Source organism: Haliaeetus leucocephalus, unplaced genomic scaffold (genome assembly GCF_000737465.1).
Source record: "Haliaeetus leucocephalus isolate CR32 unplaced genomic scaffold, Haliaeetus_leucocephalus-4.0 Scaffold657, whole genome shotgun sequence".
In the NCBI taxonomy this organism is placed as follows: domain Eukaryota; kingdom Metazoa; phylum Chordata; class Aves; order Accipitriformes; family Accipitridae; genus Haliaeetus; species Haliaeetus leucocephalus.
This window is the reverse complement of record NW_010973093.1, coordinates 3,071,440-3,091,766: the sequence shown is the minus strand read 5'-3', so window position 1 is coordinate 3,091,766 and position 20,327 is coordinate 3,071,440. Positions and strand designations below refer to the sequence as shown.

At 35.6% G+C, this 20,327-nt stretch overlaps 1 protein-coding gene across 1 annotated transcript in view; it reads right to left on the bottom strand.

Annotated features, from left to right (window-relative positions):
* TBCD (tubulin folding cofactor D) overlaps positions 1–20,327 on the bottom strand; it is a 115,791-nt gene that overhangs the window by 42,500 nt on the left and 52,964 nt on the right. The window contains exons 14-17 of the mRNA XM_010579427.1: positions 18,551–18,707; positions 9,516–9,573; positions 3,880–3,909; positions 312–397 (exon numbers count right to left, since the gene is read on the bottom strand). Coding sequence (XP_010577729.1) covers positions 312–397; positions 3,880–3,909; positions 9,516–9,573; positions 18,551–18,707 — 331 coding nt within the window. The remainder of the gene's footprint in view (positions 1–311; positions 398–3,879; positions 3,910–9,515; positions 9,574–18,550; positions 18,708–20,327) is intronic.

The following is a 20,327-nucleotide window of genomic DNA, read 5'->3' as shown; positions in this document are numbered from 1 at the left end:
CTCCTTTTACTACAACTCTTCAAAATCCCCTAGTCTTCTCTAAACTTGACCAGCTTAGATGGTTTTGTAACACCTGCAAACACTACCTCTTGGCTGCTTCCTCCACGTAGACAAGGAAATCATGGTCACATTTACACTGTGTCTTACACATAATAAGCAGTCTGATGCAGAAATAAGAAAAATCAAATTTTAATTTATTCAAAAACAACAGTAATAAACATAATGTTCAGTAAGGTGAAACAATCAGACAAATATTTCATTATGTAAAAGAGGTCCCTCATGTTTAGGAAAACTAATGCTTGGAAACTTACCTTATAGTCAGGTAACAGTTAACTCTGTTACCAACAGCAAAATAATCAGCTGCAGTTAGAATGTCTATGCCATGTGGAAAAGTGCCCTACAAACATCATAGGGAAGAGGGGAGAAAAAAAAAAACCAAAAAGAAAATATTATTTAAAAATGTAAAATACTTTCCAAATAGGCAACATCATTGAAAACAAATCTACTACTACTCTCCAAGCAGTGAAAAAATAAAATTTAATTTCTAATTTCTAGTAAAATCACTTATACTAAAGGTATAAAGGATATCGGATATACAAACAGCAAAATACCTAGCTTCACTTATGAGTCAGTGACAAACAAAGTAAATAGCAGCAGGTGATAAACTATGCAATATCTATCTTAACACCTTCAAGTCATATCCAAATATATATTTGGTGAATGCATGACTGTGTATGTACACAAAAAATTATTTCTCTAAAAGAAGGTTTAGATAAATGTAAACATGTTTTCAGGTTATGTGAAGGGACAAGTATCTGCTGCAAGTTTTATGTAGTACAAAATTAGAGATTTAGGCACCAAGATATGCATCACGTAGAATATATGGCAGTTCTATTACTTCTATTTGTTTCTACTTACACATATATTTTATGACTTGTTTATTAATGAACTAAAAAACTGGGGTTAGTTTGTTTTTAAAAAGAACACTAGTTCCCAGCAAAGCCTGAAACTTTGAATACTACAGAAGTATCACACTTCTGACATCACTGTTCAAAAAATTCTGGTTTTAGAAGATAAATCATCTTTCCAAATATGCAATTGCCACCTAAAAATTTGCCTTTTTATATAAGCAATACAATTCAGATATTCAGAATTTTGATTGGCTATGACTGATTTAATACAGTATTACGCAGCAAGGCCGTGTTTTGGAATGGAGGAGGCAGCATAGCCTCCACAAGCCATAATTAAGTACAAATGGAAAACAGCCAACTGAGAGACACTACACTCACTTACAGAAGGGACAATCATATGATATTTAAGCAATAAGGCTATGTGGAAGTACAGGTTCTGGATATGATAGAGTTTTGTTTGTTTACAGCTCACTCATCCCTTCCACATTAGGATACAGCCATGCAAAAATAGTAGAAAATATCTCTAGATCTAAGCCTGAATAATTAAAGAAGTATATACTGCAAGCAGTGGGAAGCTGACAGCTACTGCGGAGGTCTTATTCTGGGAAGCATAATGCCAACAGTCCAAAAAAGCAAGGCCTGGAATCTGACTGAACCAAGAAGGATAGACAGAATTTTTATGGCTTATCCAAGAGACTACCTGCAAGCCCTAATAAAAAGGTGAAATGACTGCATGCACCAAAAGCCTAATGAAACACTGATTAGGGAGAAAAATGTACACATGATAAATACCTCAGTATGTTTTATAGCCAAACAACAAGACAAACAATGAAATATATACAAATGCATACCGTACATAAGGAAAATCACAGCTAAACAATTTCAATTCTAGCTGCTAGTTGGACCTTGCTGTCTATTACTTGGCTGTAAGTGTGCCAATTTGATGCCAAAGGTCATGGTGCCACAGTGCATGTCAGTGAGACAGCAAAATTCCTGACACCAAGTTCATGAGTACAGAGGTCATGGCTGATGGGACAGACAGTCTTCAGAGGAAAAGCTAAGTTTCTATTCTGTCAGTACACTTAAAACTTACTTCTCCAATATAGAAGTTTGTCTTATTAGAAGCATGTGCATTTCTCATGATTTATGCTTTTAAAAAATTCTTCAAAATTTCCAAAGTTTTCATTTACATGAAGTGTAAATTACAATGGCTTCTTTTTCCGAGGCCATAAAAGCAAGCTCTTGGATTCAGGACATGTTGAATTGCAAAGGTGAAGCAGGCAGGAACCAGGAAGTAAGTGAGGTCAACTTTTTTCTCCACCATTTACTATCAGCACTGTTAATTCAGATGGAGAATACGTTTCAGCTCCTTCCAATTCAGAGAAAGGGTTTCTCTTTCAACACATTACATCCAGGGAAAGAACTACAGAGGGTGTATCCACTGATTAAGTAACCATTTTCCTAGGCAGTAAGGAATGGTTCAGTAAGTAAAACTTCTGAACTTCTACAGGAACCAAGTGGAGACTGATAGCATTCTTCATGCCATGAAAACTTAGTGTTTCACTGCAAACTCCTCCTTAACATGCCAACATACAAGCTAAAATTGTTGTGTGTTCTATCAACACTGAAAAATTTGAATCATGGGTGAAAGCAGAGTCAATAAGGAAACTTTCTAGTTTTAAACTAACGTAGACCATACTCCTCTGATTAAGAATAAAAAACCTCCACAAAATTTTTGCTACATGGAAGCATTTCTAAACCTGCAGCACCCAGGAGCCCTATCTCACCTAGAACTAAAGTCACAGCAAGGTGTTTACTTCATTCAGTACCTCACAAAGTGCAATCAGGCTGAGTTGCTGTATGATGACTAACCTCTCCAGGCCAGTAACTATAGACCCAGAGAAGAATCACCCTGGCTTTTAGTTATCACAAACCCAGCTGGGTCAGGTCACCAAAAATATCTACCCTCTTCCTCCTAGTCTTCTTGCACCCTTTCTCTGCTATTAACCTAATTCTATCTAGAAATACACACACCAGTTACAGACACGTTGCCTAATACCGATAGTTCTAAAGGAACAATATCCTGGCTCATAACAGAGATCTTCAGGAATGGTAACAGGGAAAGCTAGACAGGATTTTAACAAAGATCCCTTAAGGAATGTCTTATTGATAACAAAATTTACTTTAACCATGCTCACATGCCCACACTGTCACAAGAATTCACTAACTGAATCTTCCCCCTCCCCCCCCCGCCCCCACTTTTTTCTTCCCTCTAAGTTGTATATTCAGCTTTATTAATTCCTCATGAGAAACCAGGAAACTTTGAAATCCAGGTCTTCATGCTATTTGCTTCTCCTCCGAGGCTGCAAATCAAAGTTATCTGAGCATTTTAACTACTTAAAGGTCGCTAAGTTTCATAGGAACTTACCACAATACTTTTTTTCAAAGCACTTAGGTACCTCCTGGAGTAACAGATTTCTCAAAATATCTATGTGGTAGCATTATGGTGCCACAGGCAAAACCAAATATTGAGTTTAAGACTCTTAAGCCTAAGGTAGTGTATCACCAACCAGAACAAAGATTGTGCAGCACACTTCAGTTGTTCTATTAAAAACTAGAAAGTCAATGAAACAAAAAAATAACCAAAACATTGCACTTTTCCTCCTTTAAGAGCATTGCAGTTTGCAAGGTGTAGAATGGCCATCACACCTGCTGATTTTGCTTTTCAGAATGACTGAAAACTACCAGAAAGCTCATTTTCTTCCAGAACTAGATTATTAAAATAAAACTCACATATCAGAAAAATATTCCACAAGAACTTGTTTGCTGATAATGAAAATAATTATTTTGTGACATCCTTTTACTCAATTTCTCTGAAGCCACAGCGTCTTATTTTGACTTTAGGTACTACACGTTTACAGTAACCTCCAAGGCACTAATGAATGAAGATTCAGGAAAGTTACCGTACCTGTCTCCCAACATTCTCCTGGAAGGCAGCCTAAGGAACAGAGAACAAACATACCAAAACGAGTCAGGTTTGCTTTTTGATAAACACCAGATGATGAATTCAAAACACACAACAATATAAATGACCCATGGCTTTTCTTTTTTAAATAAAGTAAGCTTTGTCAGTAGAACAAGCCCACGGGGCTTTTTTGTTTCTGCGTCTCTATGTTCTGGTGTTCTTAAAGCTGTATGTTGCATGACAGCAGTTTTAAGAATACCAAGTTTATTAAACTAGTCACACCCACAAGAGTGCTTTTGAGTAGTGACACAAGGCTTCGCACTGGAATTGAAAGTTAATACCTATAGACAACAGATATTGAGACAGCTCACTTCTGTCTGACTAGTTCAACTTAATGTGCTAGTAATAGGCAAAGTTTGATTCTTTGTCAATGAGAACTTCAGACAAAAAATTATTGAGAATGCAATACTTATTTGAAAGACACATCTGAAAGCACGCTGAAACACTGACATTATAAAACCTGAAGACAAAATTAATGTATGTTTCTTGTGTTTTGCATTACCTAAACTCAAAGTCTTGCAAAACGCAACAAATAAAGTTAATCTCTCTACTTGCATGGTATACAGAATAAAACCTACTTAGCTCCCTACTCCCTGCTTGAATTTTCTCCCTCTCTCAAAAAAGTCAATTATTTTTTTGTTCCTTAAAAGGATATACAATAATAAGTATTAATAAAAACTTCTGTAAATTTTAACTCTTTTCAGAAAGGAGAGATCATCACTATCTGGACACTTCTCTTAAGAAATATCGCTCCATCTACAACCACAGATCGCCAGCAATGGACAGCATTTGTCACCTGACAATTGATATTTAACATACAAGGGGAAGTCCCAATCTTTACTGAAAACGCCACAAGAATTTTGACAGACAGAGCTTCTGTATTTCCTACATAAATACAGTACGCATGTGGTAATCCACCTGTAAAAACAAAAGGTTAAGGTAGCTCACCAAGGTATCATACTTTACATATGGAGCAAGCACTCAGAGAACACAGGTGAAGCAAGCCCTAATGAAGCCAGAGTCTCTTAGTGCATTTCTGAGGTTATGTCTGTTTAGGATAATGACTGCAGTTCCTGTAGACTTGCCCAGGCTAGTTCAGCTCCTACTTGCAGTGTATATCCACTGCAGGACACGTAGCACAGGCTGACTCTAAACCGCTTACCCACCACCTTAGCAAGTTTTGGAGCCCACCTTAGCCTGCTCGCAGTTGCAGCCACGCTGCCAGCAGTGCCCCTGAGCTAACCAGTTTAGGATTGCCTCGGGTACAACCGTATGGGCTATGCTCCGTGGTGGCGGCAGTGTAGATACACCCTTGGGCAACACATAAAGCAGCCTCCCAGAACAGGAACATAAGCTGCAGCAATGCCTTACACTTGTTCTTCATTGTATGCTGTAGCCCAGCTTCTGACAACGATTTTTTTTCACTCCTTACCTCTCTACCAACATATGCTCCCAGCCAGGATTTGCCAGAACATCATTTCATGTCACCCTGCATCATTTATTTCTTTTTACTTACATATTAGCTTTAGATCTCCTTTTATGCTATTGAGACCCTTTTACTCAGCATAGGGATGTTTCAGCAGGCATAATGCTCTCAACTATCATATCCAAGGGATTTAATAGTTTAATCACTGCATTACAATTTCTTTTAAAAATGTACTGCTCAGACAAGTGCCTTAATGACACAAAATCTGTAAAGCCTTTTTTTGTTCGTTTTTTTTGTTTTAAATCAGAAACTTCAATGTCCAAACAACATAAATCTGGTCTCAAACCACTGAAAGTTTTATTCTACTTACAATATATATTTATAGGCCCAGAACTGAAATATACTGTGGCAAAATCATTGGAAAAGATGTATAGGGGTCTATAGACAATGTTGCAGCAAAACAGTTATTGTACATGAAGACTTCACATAGTTTCTTTACTTAATGTAGAAATTTTAAAATTCCACTGCTAATATCACCATTTCATTTTTTAACTTAGAAGAACAATCATGAAGATCTAAGAAACAGTCCAGCAGCATGGCAAAAATACTTAGCATTCACCTGATGTATTCTAAACATCTAATTTACATGTTAATTTACACTTAATTGATTAGTTTATCTATTGAAAACATACAACTTTAACCACTACTTGCAAAGATAGATATTAGTATTGCCTTACTATAAATACATATGTCAATGATTTCAATTTAATAGCCTTGGAGAAAAATAATCAGTCTGTTATAGATTCTCATGCTTGTGTCATGAATTTACAATTCATGAAAGTATGAAGAGAAATATGGTAACTAGCAAAGTCCTCTATACATAGCTCGGTAGCTAGAAAATTTTCCAGTTGCAGACTAAAACTGTATAGTGACTTGTTTCACAGCGGTTTACTTAGGTTGAGGGAGGTTCCTATGTATCACCATGAACCTCTGTCATTTTCAGCACTGTTGTTGTGCATTTAAAAAAAAAAAGCTAAAAGGTGCCTCTTCTGCAAATAAGTTTTCAGCCAATTATGGGGAAATTTACAATGAAAAGCAAGATATTCAAAGAAAAACAGAAAAAGCCCTTTAAGGAATGTAAAAAACAGAATCCTAGAGTGTTTAGAGTTATATTTGGAAAATTTCACCACTGATTTAAGAAGACTTTGTAGACAATGCACATTCCAGCTGTGACAATTTAAAGACATTACTGTTCTAGGAGAACAGCATCTAATCCCAATTTTAGTAACAAAAATGTGATACGGTAAACTATTTTTCTTGGGTCTGAAAGAGTACATTGAACAGGAGAAGTTACGAGGAAAATCATCCCCACAATATTATTCTGTTAAAGCTTTGTGAAAGAAAGTAAAATAAAAATATGAAAATAATTAAACATATTGTTCATCCAAATGAAAAGGTGATTTTCTAGAGCTTATTTCATGTTCACAGAATTCCCTCCTTGTTCCTTTAGAACTTTTTTATTGTTTCACAAAAGAATTTTCTTCAGAATACTTAGGAGATTATTTTCAATAACTGAAAATGTTACTATTTCAATCATACTTTCAAACATCTGCAAATTCCTAAAAGATGCCAAATACTTCAATTGTTTTGTAATAATAATTTTTCATTTTTCATACAATCCCCTTCTGGAGATGGAAAACTTGGATGCAAAGATCTTAATGTAAAGATTCCATGATATCAGAACCAAGATGAACAACTAGCCTTGTAACCCCAGTACTTCACTTTCCCACAAAAACTGAAAAAAATATTAAAAAAAATTAAAACATTCTCTAAGTCATGATTTTAAAACATATCAACCAACCGAGAGGGAAAAAAAACCCAAACCCTCTCTTTAAGATGTCAGAGCTGAATGGAGCCCAATCCAAGATCACTTGTTCGTGTGATTATTCCTTATAATAATTATTCATGAAACAGTTGCAAAAGTCAGCTCAGAATGCTTTTGGAGCTTCAAAAGAACAGTCTTGTTTTATTCTCTCTAACCTCAGGGTTCAAAATATCTCTACATGCTATTTTGTTTTATTGGGGCTCTGCATTATAATATATTGCATATTGTAATAGATGGAAAATCTAGTAAAACATGTTATTTATTTAAATATGTATTTAACTGTAGTAATGACTGGAAATAATTAGGACTCCCAAGTGTTTTTCTTCGAAATTGTAGTAATGCCTAGTAAACACAATGTTTTTCTTTGCCTGCCTTTCTAAAATAAGAAAAAAGGTTTCAGTACTTTCATAACTATCCATCAAAACAGCAATTCCAAATTTTGACCAGCTCTAAATTAGAATGTACTAATGAAAAAATTAATTTGACTGGAAATAACCTAATTGCAGAATGCTCAATAGCTTGGTTTAAAGTAGAAGAAGGAAATGAGAAGAAAATGTACTTTATTTTGTACTCATTTGAAATATGGAAGCACAATCTGCACTAAGCTTATAGCATTAGTAAATGTATCTGATTTAGCACCATATTTCATGGTCAAACTATCGGTTTATGTTTAAGCAGAAAAACATAATGAAGATTACGCACGACTATTAGATCAAGCCACTAAAGGTAAGAAGTACATTTGTAGTGGCAATCATGTTAAAAAGAATTCTCGTCTTTATATATATTACCGCTGATTCCTAGGACAATTCCTACAGAGCAAATAAATAACTCACTTTTCACCATCTATACTCCTTAATGTTTTGTGCAGTTCTTGGGAAAGCAAAGCTACCTTTGTATTAAAATAAAATCCTTAGTGGAAAAAAGTGACTTAAATTAGCCAAGAATAGTGAATTCTAGTTTCTAAAGTTCAGGAGTTGAAGTTTGGGGGAAAGTAGCATTGTTCATATTAATTTAGTTGTACAGTATGCAAACAGTATGTTATATCAGTACTCAGCAATCTACAGCATCTTAGCTTCTATGCTTTGGTTTTAACCTATTTAGACAAAGTGATTTGTGATATGATTACAGAAGCAACTGACTCACTTCCCCAGCAATTATGCTACAGCTTCATTCAACAGCTTAAACTCTCAAGCAGAGGGGTGGCTAGAAAAAATAAGGATGCTATCCAGGCATCCCTGAGAAATCCTTCTTATGCTATAAATGCATTAGCTTTCAAATTTTCAGTCAAAAAATAAGATAGACCTGTTAATTAATTTCCATGTTGCAAAGACAGCTTTTTTTTTAATTTTTTGTTTGTTTGTTTTAAATGCATTCACAGTGACGCTTATTCTTAGGAATAAAGACACCCAGTTCTTTGACAGATATTGTTTGGTCCCGTGTTTGAGCTAATACAGTTATTGGGTGGGGGTTTTTACATCTGCATAAGATAATTTGTTTTATCTGTGGAAACAGGCAACTCATACTTTTTTTCTTTAAGAAAGCAAGTTCAATATATACAACACACTGACTTAAATTCTCAAAGATGTCCATTCTTTCTTCTTACCAAATTCTATAACCTCTCCTCCATAAGTTCCCTTCTCTTAAGAACAATCACACATTCTTTTCAATTCTCAACAGCATAAATACTTTCTACAGAAAGGTTCCACAGAATATACTTTGGTGTCAGTCATATTAACTAGATAAGAATACCTACCTAATGGATTTATCACTTTCTTTTAAAAATTCCCAGTCCTACAGAAAAGACTTTTATACAATAACTGAAAATATGTTTGAAGGAGAGAGATTATTCTAGAAATTTTCAACTTACCACAATTACAGAGTAAGAGTTGATGAACAATTAGAAAATTCACAAAACTTACCAGCTTGGTGACTTGAAAAAGACACAGTGTTTGTATATTATGTATGATCCTTTTGTCTTTGATATTGTGACTAGAAAATGCTAACTAGCTCTTTCTTAGATACATTATCTTAACCATCATGACAACAACGCAGCATATTGTGAACTGTGGACATAAATCAAGGTGTGGATTATATAATTTAGAATCTAAATTCACACCATACTTCTAAGGATTTAAAAAAGCACTTTTTTGTCCACAACACAATATATTGCTTATATACTGTAGTTCTACATAGCTAAGTCTACAAATTACATTAAATGAAAACAAACAAAAGTAACAGAAACATATAAGCTAGAATGTGATAACTTACAGAAGCAGCTCTTCTGCAATTAACATCGCGATCAAATACTGCAGCAATAACCAATGCACTAAGGAAATAAAATATTGAGTATTAGTACCAAAAATATGAGAAGAAATGTGTAACACCATCATTTCAACATTTAGACTTCTAAGCAAAACACACAGCATTTCCTCTAAGGAGCTTATTATTTATAAATACAAGCCTAAACTAAAATTTGAGTTGAAATAACCACGTACTTCCTCGTTTCTCTAGTTTGCTGTGGACTTCCCATAGCATAAAGAGACAACTACCATCCTACTGTGTCAAGCAATTTAAGTATGCAAATATGTTTAGCTGCATAGAAAGTTTTCTTTTTTAAATATAGCAGGAGTTTAAAACTTGGACATAACTATCATCTCTAATGTGAGATTCATTTAGTGCAATTTTAAGTTAAAACTTGGAAATACAGTTTCTCAATAGCCAAACACACAGCAAATCTTATGTAGGGCTTATGCAAAACTGAAAGTTAAGCAATGGAAACTTGCAGCTATCTCTGCAAGAACAATCACAGCCTGTAAGTAACAAAAATCAGAAAACAATATGCAAATCCTGCTAAAAAGTGACTTGCAAGACATATTGCAAAGCAGTTTTTTTAAAAGGTGACTTGTAGATACAGAGACATGATTATACAAAACTATTTCTTTGTGCATGAAGTCTGGTAACCCTGCACAGTTTAATTCTTCTACCCCAAAAGAACTGCTTTTAAAAGATGTGCTACACAACAGAAGAGAGAGAATATATCCCAGGACATGACGTCTACAGCTTTAGAAATCCACCTCCAGCATTCAATTAACTTCAGTGACAAATAAACATCACTTCAGGAGAATCATTTAACCAGAAAATTATTCCTTTCAAACTCTGAAACTCTTCATTACATTATTTATTGACTCCAGGCAAAACAGGAAATAAATACTGGCTGAAAAGTAAATCCAAGATAGCTTTGCTTTAGCATAAAGATATTAATTACACTGATAATATCAAGCTTCCCTGGGTAGTGGCTATCAGTCTCCTACAGTGGAGAATACTGTGTTGTTAAAATTCACTGAAATGCATAATCAACATTGCCTCTGTAATTTCAGTTTATCTCCATTAAGAAAAATGAGACAGAAAGCAAAAATGAAATGAAAATAAACTCCAATAAATTGTTCAAAAGACAGTTAATGCTTTCTTATTGCTACTTGCATGAGCAATTCCTCCCTCTGCCACAAAGACATTAGGTGATTATAAGACAAAACACGGTCATCCAAATGATAGCGACTGGAAGAACAAATGTTCAGGAAGCATTCCATTAAGTAGCAGCATACATGGCTAGCTGTTGAAAAAGCGCGGGGTCAAATACATCATCTTCATACCATGTTTGCTAATTTTCTTCTCTGGCAAACTTAAAAATAATTTTAAAGGGACATTTAAGAAGTATATCGTTTTAATTATATGAATAGCTCCCATAAGTCTTTTAATTATAGAAGACAACATTCAAAACTAAGGAATTGGATGAAAATCGTCCTGGAAAGCAAAAAGAAGCAAATTTTTGCCTGATGTTTCTGATTATATGGACTATAAGGTAAAACATTATTTTGTCAGTTATGCAATATTTCAATATTGTTCTCTTCTGAGAAAACAGAAAAAAAAAAAAACCACCAAAAAAACCCTCAACAAGGCAGGAAGCTCAGAATCCAGAGTGTTGCCCTTACTGTGTCAAAGGTACCCTGAAGTTAAGCATTACAGAGTATTTCAGAGGAGATGTGCTGGCTCAGAGCAAAATCCTTCCAAGTCATTGTCTTGTCTCTGACAGTGGCCCAAAAGTGACACTTAGGGATGAGTGTAAGGACACACATATTAAATATTAACATACTGATTTGAAAGATTATGCAGTCTTTTCAAACTGGAAATGTTAGAAGACCGTCACTGGAGAATAAATACTGCTCTTTGAATTTCATAATTTCATAGTTAGACTTAAAATGTGCTTTATTAAATATAATGGAAAACAGTTTCAGGTTATTATACACAACAAGAGTTCAGCTTATAATCAAATTGTACTTTTCCATTTTTTCTTATTCTTCTGTTACCTCAAGACAAACCTGTATAAGTAAAACCAGCAAAACAACATACTGTCTATGTGATGCCACCTGAGTTATTCAGTGCTGCAACTGAATACCATGTTTAAGAAAAAAAAAAAACCAACCAACAACAAAAAACCCCAGGAATTTCATCATTGCCCCTGTAGCCCCATTATATTCATAAATCATATTGTAGTCACTGTTTTATGTTAATCCTTTTAATAGAAGTATTTTAAACTTATCAAACTACACGAATAATTTTTTCAAGTTAATTCCTATTTGAAAATGCAGACACAGTCTGCCGTAACACCAGGATTAGCAAGGAAGGCAACATGCCTAAGATGAAACATGTCTAAGGTGTCTTCACCTGTCTGCTTTGTCGTGGGAGTTTATGTGATACTCCACCAGGATTTCCTAACATAAAGAAACTGTTTATGTCAAACAAAGTGGGATTTTTTTTTTTAAGCTAGTTAAAGAATCATGTCTTGACTTGCCTGAAATGTACCACACCTGACTACTAACAGGTAGAGCAAAGAATGTCTTTGCATCTTGCAGGCTCTATGAAACACCTTTTGTAGTTCCTTGAGGTATATTTAGCCTGTATGCACGACAAGCAGTTAAGTGTATAGTAAACACAAATGGACTTTAAAAAGCAAGCTGCAATTCTATCAGTCAACTAATAATTCTTCCTTTCTTCCCTATCCCTTCCCCTTTCCCCCGAGTACTCAATTAATTGGCTTCAGGGAAAGTTAAAAGGACTCAAAGTATGTTAGCTGCTCACTTCCTCAGCCCAACACTGACCTCATTACCTTCCCCCGACAAGGCAGAAAGAATCAGAGAGCAGAGGCTGGCCAGGTGATGGACGTCACAACACAGAAATATCATGTTACCCTCTCCTTATAAGCACCAGATGTACCAGACAAAAAAATCTGAATTTTCTTTATCACCTGTAGCAGGCACTTCTAGTCTATGCTAGTCACAAGCAGCACAAAGCTCATCCTATTGCTAACCTCTGAGAATTTACTACTATTAATTCAAGCATACCACCCTGAAGCTGCAGGAAGAAAAAAAAAATAAACTCTCAAACCTCTTGCCAATTTGGCACAAAACCAAAATTTCCTTCCTGAGCCCAAAAAAGGGAAAAGTCTAACTTAGGACAGAAGACTCTCCTCCCGACTATACACTAGGTAAGGGAAAGCATAATATTCATCACAAGCAAAACAGTTTTGAACAATCCAAGCAAGTTAAAAAAAGGAGGCGAGACCTGAGTTCAGACCTGAGTCTGTTGAGAGCTGCTGCTGCAAACAGCCCTTTTCACACCTCTTCAGTCCTGCCAGTACCCCAACTGGAATGGCTACACAGTAAGCTGGATGATGAAAACAGATCCATGCTCAATTAATTTTTCTTTTGCTAGCTTTTTTCTAAAACCAGAGAAGCTCCCCCATTCACTTTATCACATGCAGCTATGCTATGCTCAACTGCAGGAGCAATGCAGATGAAGGAGCAAACAAAAGAGCCTGCTTCAGCCAGCACTGCTAGGGGAAAAGGCCCTTCAGAATACAGTCTCAGATTTAATTCCTCCTGTTTATCTAGGCAAGGAGAACGTCTGAGGAAAAGGAGAAATGCAGTGACCATTCCCACTTCTACACTGCATATTTCACAGTCCCTTTAAGCCAGCTTACACTGAGTTCATACTTTCTGCTAGCCACCCAGCATCCTACACCGTTCAGTGTGTTACTCCAATCCCAAAGTTTTGGGGTAAAATGAAGAAAGTATAATAAATACACATGTGGAAAAGAACATTAAGAAAAATGCTTAGAACAGGAGTTATAAATGCTGCTATTAAAAAAAAAGGAAAAAAAGGTCTATGATGCCCCTGCAGGAAATAACTTTACACAAGTCCAAGACACAGTAGGCACACAACTCTCTTCTAAAGGTAACATTCAAATACATAAAAGAAGAAAGCTATTCTCAATATTTCATCATGGTACAAGATGTAGCTCAAAGCAATGCTTCAGATTTCCCCAATTCTGCAGGACAATCTTGCCCTGGAGCAAGCTACATCATTCATCCATAGCCACACCTTCCTTTTTTTTTTCCCCTCTTCAAAAACAACGCACCACCGCAGGGAAGGCAAAGCCGCCTGCACTCCTACACTGTATGCACTATTTGTGTTAGTATTCTGCTGAACAGGAGATAGCAATTAGATCTTTCTAAATAACGATTTATTTATTGATTACCTACACCATCGAATGACAGATAAATGAAACTACATTCTGACTATGCAACAGTTCCAAATAATTAAGATAGCCAGCAACAACTTAATCACCATAATTGTGTAATAGAGTAGAAGTATGTTTTTCTTTTTATATTTGTTTAGGTTTTAAACAAAACAGCTCAGCTTCTTAGTGTGCACCTGCCACTTTACACACAGTAACTTCCACACCCAAGGGGGCAAGAATCAAATTACCCGTATTTCCAAGTTATATTATGTTTAACTTTCCTCATAGGTAAGCTTGAAAAGAGAGCATGCGTGTAGAGACTGGGAGAGAAAAAAGCTCACTCAAGTAGTGCTTTTATAAAGATATGCTTGAATAGCAACTTCAGGACATGCATTTCAAAACATCGTAAGGTTATCCTGCAATAAAAGTGAAGTTTCATCTATTTTGCCAAGAATTTTCCTTTTGTGGTCCTGTAGTTTGAATACATCAGGCAAGGTTTTAGGAACCAGTTTAACTAGACTTTAAAAAATAAATAAGCATATGTGAGTAAGTGTATCTTGTTGAAATATGGATAGGGAAAAAATACCAACGTGTAAAATTACAAGCAAGTACTATTTGAACTACTCTCCAGCGAGTATTTCTACTAAGTGTTTTCCATCTTTTTTCTTTTTCTTTTTTTTTTTTCCTCTCATTAGAAGAGGAGTGGTAAGGTCAGGAGGGAAAAGGGCTGATCTACAATCTACAGCAATCTAAGTTTGTAACTTCAATATTCTGACAATTTCATCACTTAATAACAGAACATTCATAAGAAAGCAGAGAAGAAACAGCTATCACTGAATATGGAGACAGATATTTCTTTTAAAACATTGCCATAAATTTTACTAAAAAAATATGATTTTATACAGTTTAAGGTGATTTTTCACTAGTCAAAAGTGAAATGTTTATGTCCCTTGGCTACTGAAAACACAGAAAACAATGTCTTTCCATTACACGATGATACAACTTTGCAGGCAAGAAAAGGAAAAAAAAACCCAACCCTCCACCAAATTACCCCTCTGCTTTAATTTGTAACTGCTGTACCACAGTCTGAATGGGGTGTGGGGCAGGACCCAGTTTAAGTAGCGTAATTCCGCTGTATTTTCATACCCAAGTGAGTTTCCTGCAAGATACACTAGCATGTGCCAAAGGCCATGACATGAAGTAGGAAGACATGAAGCAGCTCACTGTTTAAGTCAACAACTTCTAGTTACCACCAGTGCATTTACTCTACCATGATGACCGCCTTGCCTTTCGAGTCTGTGTAGCAACCAGCTACTTATGCTCCAAGTTCGGCATTATCTGTGTTCCTCCAGCCAATTAAACAGCAGTGTTAAAGACTGTGAATGATGGATAAACCATTTGCAATTTCTAGCACCAAGATGAGGCAAACTCTTCAGGATTGCAATCACTCATTACAATTTTTTAAGGAAGTAGTATTTTCCTTTCAGGTAAATGATTTATTATTTTTCTGTAAGAATCCAATAGCTTGTATTCTTATATAGGCAGCTGTTTTTGCTGTGTAATTCAGCTCACAATGGATATTATGTACTTTGTTTCAAGATGCTGAGTTCTGCATTTTTTTACGGGTAGCAACAATTTGCTTGTGGCTAGAAGTATGACTCTTCTTTAAGTAAAACAGTGACACACCTAAGGCTAGATTTAAAAAAAAGCTGTATGTAATTATCGGCTTGCTGACACAATAGGTGAAACTGTGTGTCATACTTTATTTGAATATTTTTTTTCACCGTTTCTCTTTGCAGTGGCAATTCTACCTTCAAGTGCTGATTATATTTAGAAAAGGTATGGCCAACATAACTACCAAGATTTTTAAGTAAAGTCTTAATATAGCATTAATACTTGCTAAAATACTGTGCAGATTTGTTAGAAAACTAAGCATATACAAACCACAACACCTTACAACTGATCATAAGCAATTTTCAGATTCCCCCTTGCTGTCCGCCCTGTGTCTCTCCACTCCACCAACTTACTCCAAACAACTGAGGTTGTCATAGCTGGCATAGCCACAGCATTAATTGGTATTACTACCATAGGTAGAAGATATCAACTATTTTCATTTGACATTTTCCTAAAAAGAAAAGAATTTGTCTCCAGAACAGTCTGAAAGCTAAAAGCCAGGAGCTTCTTCAGAAACATAACCTCCTTCATACCTGTCCACAAGTTCCCACCACCAGCTTTGTGACAGTAAAACAAAATACCACAAACCATGAAAAATCAAAATGGTGAGCTTGCATCTAACATATGGAGAACAACATTGTTTTGCACCATGGTGGGGTAAAAGGAGTAAAAGAAATATATTGCTCAAAGCATCATGAGTAGAAGAAAAATACTCATAAACAGAACAGATCAGAATTCTGATAAATACAAGGCTTACACACTCACACTTAGGCCTTTTTAAGTTTCACAAGGAACAAGCTTGCCAGACCTTAAAAGAAACCTTAAAGTTGTTCAACTAAGTCAGAGGATGGAAGCAGAGGACTTATTTTCATAAGGCTGCTGACCAAATCTACAAAAAGGACCAGTTTTGAACCAGACTTTAGTATTGGTATGGCTACTCTCATCCTGAAGATTTGCTCGCAGTGAGAATATAAATGTATTCCTGCAAGTTAAAAGATAGCAGTAAATAAATCTGCACAGCTGGTAACAGCCTGCTAGAAACATTTGTTAGCATTCTGGTCATGAGTGTCACTGTGTCTTCGTTGCTACCATTGCTCGTGCTGGTTAGATTAAAAATAGGAAATACAACCCAAGATGTAATCACATCATTATTTCACTGTGCAAACGCATCTTTAGGTACCTTTATGTTAAGAATTTCATACTATATATAATTTACCATGAACTCAGCTAGAAGGGAATTAAATATGATCCTTCAAAATAAAATATTTCTTTAATAACTTACTATGGCAAGTATCACTGTTTCTAGCATGCTTAACTGAAGCAGGTGTGTTCTGGTGCACCACACTCTCTGAAAGTCATCCAGAGACAGTGGATGGCATCATGTTCTAGCACAGCTTGGTGTTACAAGACTCCTCTCCTTTAGTATCTACACTATTGTACATGAAACATCATCAAAACATGAGGCTGCTTTATCAGAGAGAAAAGGCTAAGATGTCTTAGAATTTTTTTTCTGCTCACTTCAGAGAAAAGACATGACAGCTTAAAAAAAAAGAAAAACAGCGTTTGGCCTGAAGAAATTTGACAGCAAGTTCTTAGACAGAAAGATTTTATCAAGGTCTCAAAAAACCCCAGGAGCAAGTACCACACAGATAAGAGACACTGTTGTGTGACGCTGCATTAAAGGACCAGCACTGGAAAGTGGGGATACAAGGATGAAGGAATAAAAATGGACATGTAGGTCTTACATACTGTCCCAAAGAACTTTAAAAACAAGTTTTAAAGAGGAAAGAAAAAATTACATATTCTTTGGGAACCTGATGAGCTAAGTTAAGTAATCCTGTGTTTCCAAAACAGGCTTTTTGGATGAGATTGAAATAGTTCCGTCAGTCTCTAGAAGTTGAAACAGATATCCAGGACCACAAACCACTGTATAATCCAAACTTTTTTTTTTTTTTAAAAAAAGATAATACTAAATGACTACTGATCAAAACTCCTCCGATGGAGACAAAGATGTCTGAGTTGCTCCTATCAATGGTTGTACTAAAAGCCTGCCAAGAAACTGTTAGAAGCTACCTCTTTGTGTTTGCAGTGCAAATCACCCGTTAAAGACACCTCAAAATGTCAGCCAGTGTGCTGCCAACAAAAAGACTAAATGCTAAAGAGAGAATCCCACAAGCAAATAGGAGGAAAAGCATGAGATGAAAGAAAAAAGGTAAAACTAATTTGTATCTGCAAAAATATCATCAGTATTAAGTGAAAAGCTGCACCAAGTTCTAGTCCACCATTGCAGTATCACAGGTTTTCATTTGAAAATCTTTTGAAAATTTTGCTTTTGAAAGTCTTTTGAAACAGAAACCAAATCTTCTTAAACTTCCTCAATCTGTTTGCTGAGCTAACCATAAAGCAGGTCATTAAGCAGACAACAGATGACTGCCCCCCACATCCCAATGCTCTCCTAATTTCTTTGAATCTTCTTACATTGCATTTCTTTGGATTTTTCTTTGGTTTTCTTATGACAGGTAAACAGAAGGAAATTAAGTCATCACACTTGATAAGGAAATATTTAAATGCATTTCAATCCGAAAAGTTAAACTGCATCATACCACAACAGAAAGAAATTTTAGACTTCAACAATTACACAGAAAGCCAACGGTACTGTTTACATCATCGTCATCCCACCTATATTCAATGCTTTAAGATATTCAGCATATCTGTTAGCATGAATCAGTGAACTTTATTAAAAATTGTCACAGAGAAACAAAAATATCCATTCCTTGGCAAACAAAATCCAGAGATGAATTAATTTCATTCATGTTATATGAGACACACTGGCTACTTTTTAACCATGAAGGTATTTCCCCTAAATAGATGTATCACTTTTGGTCAATATGTAATTTTAAATTTCTTAAAGATAGAGCATTAGACTCGTAGATCATTAACTTCTAGAAGATACAGAATTAGACTATTAGATTAACTTCTAGCTCCTTCCTAATTTTGAATAGATTTTAAAAATTAACTGTAAATAGCTCAGTTTCTTTTTGCCACAACTTACCTTGAAATCTGACTAATAAATGGTATCAGTTCTGCAGGATCGTAAGCACGAGCAAAGGCCCAGCAAACATAGCATGCTGCATCTCTCACGTTGGAACCCACGCTGCATGCCCCCCTCTTCTCGTCATATGTCAGCGCTTTCAAAATGACAGGAACAACTGTTAAATTAAAAAAAAGTACAAAAGCAACAATTAGGACCATACAGTGAACCAAAAAAAAGGTATGAGAGCATTCAGTGATTATTAGAGAAAAGACACAGGGTGGAGTTGTGCGTTCCGAAAGAAAAGAAAGCATGGGTCTTAATGTGTGCTAATTTTGTGATTAGAAAGAGCTGGGTTTTTTAATACACTATTTTGCTTCTTTGGCAGTAGCAGTTTATTTTTTTATTTCCTTCACATATAATTCAATGATAATTAAAGGAAGTGGGTTACATGAGAAGTAACATTGATATCCTTTATCACTCAGTGATAGATGTTCAAAGCCAAAGTAATTTTAAAATGCAAAATTTTAAAGTGTCCATTTTTGAAAGTAGTGGACTTTTAAGTATTACAGCAGCATCTATGATCATAAAAAAAAATTCTTAAGAAATACAGTATTGTAACTACCATAAAATAATCAGTATCCATCTATTAGCAGGCGACATTTATCATAGTAGAAGTCCTATGACAAGTTCTTCTTAATTAACAATGCTTGTGAATCATCAGCATACCAATCTTGAAAGGGACTTAAGCACAGTTTTTGTATAATCTTAAAGCAAAGTGACCGCACCAGCTACTAGGAAGACAGTTAACTCTATCCCAGCTGAAACTAGGACACATGCTTAATGCAAAAATTATGACAAACAAGTAAACCATGATATTTTATTCCCCATAGAGCTGCTACTTTGAGTGACTTCAGTGCAGTGTTTTAAGCTTGAACCTATCAGCACTGCCAAAGTGCACAGATCATAAAGACAGAATATGTATAAAACTGCAATGTAACCTAGAAATGCAAACAGGTGGGCTTTATTCTCATTTCTGCTTAGACATCCAAAACAACAGTGATGACTACATGCCTGTTCACCAGCACGGAATGATTTCATGCAAGACCAGAAGCCTTTGATGAAGGAAAACAGTACACCAAAAAAAAAAAAAAAAGTCATCAATGTTTTTTTTTTTTTTCTATCAGTCATGTTAATTATATCAATTTCACCAACACATTTGTTTTCGTTAGACAGTGAGGAAATAAACGAGGAGATATTTGCAACCTAAACAGCAATATGGAATCATGCACTGCACTTCCAAATGTACTCAAAATGCACTTAAATTGATTCTAATGCCCAAATTCGAAAATGCTGTCTCATGACATCCCATTCTCGGAAAAGAGTAGCATTACCTGTGTTCATTAAACAAATCATGATCCAAAAATCAACTGATATGATAGCCATCTTATCCAAGGCAGCTCTTAGAAATGAATGTATCAAGCATTGTTTCTTGATTTAATGGACAACCTGACAAACTTTGGATTGAGTATGGTTTAGCCAATAAAGGCCTAAAAGCTACAGACATCAATATAACATATGTCTCTGTGCCACATTCTATTGAGGGAGCTCCAGAGGAAATGCAGCTGCACAGAGCGTAAGCCCAGGCTGAGCACTGCAACCACAGTGGGTCAACAGTACACGACAGCTCTTCTTTTTTTTCTTTATTTTCTTTTTTTTTTTAATCATATTGAGGAAAACAGAGCAAGCAGAGTAGTAAAAGAGGAGTAAAGGCAAATTAAGATCCCAGAATCTTATC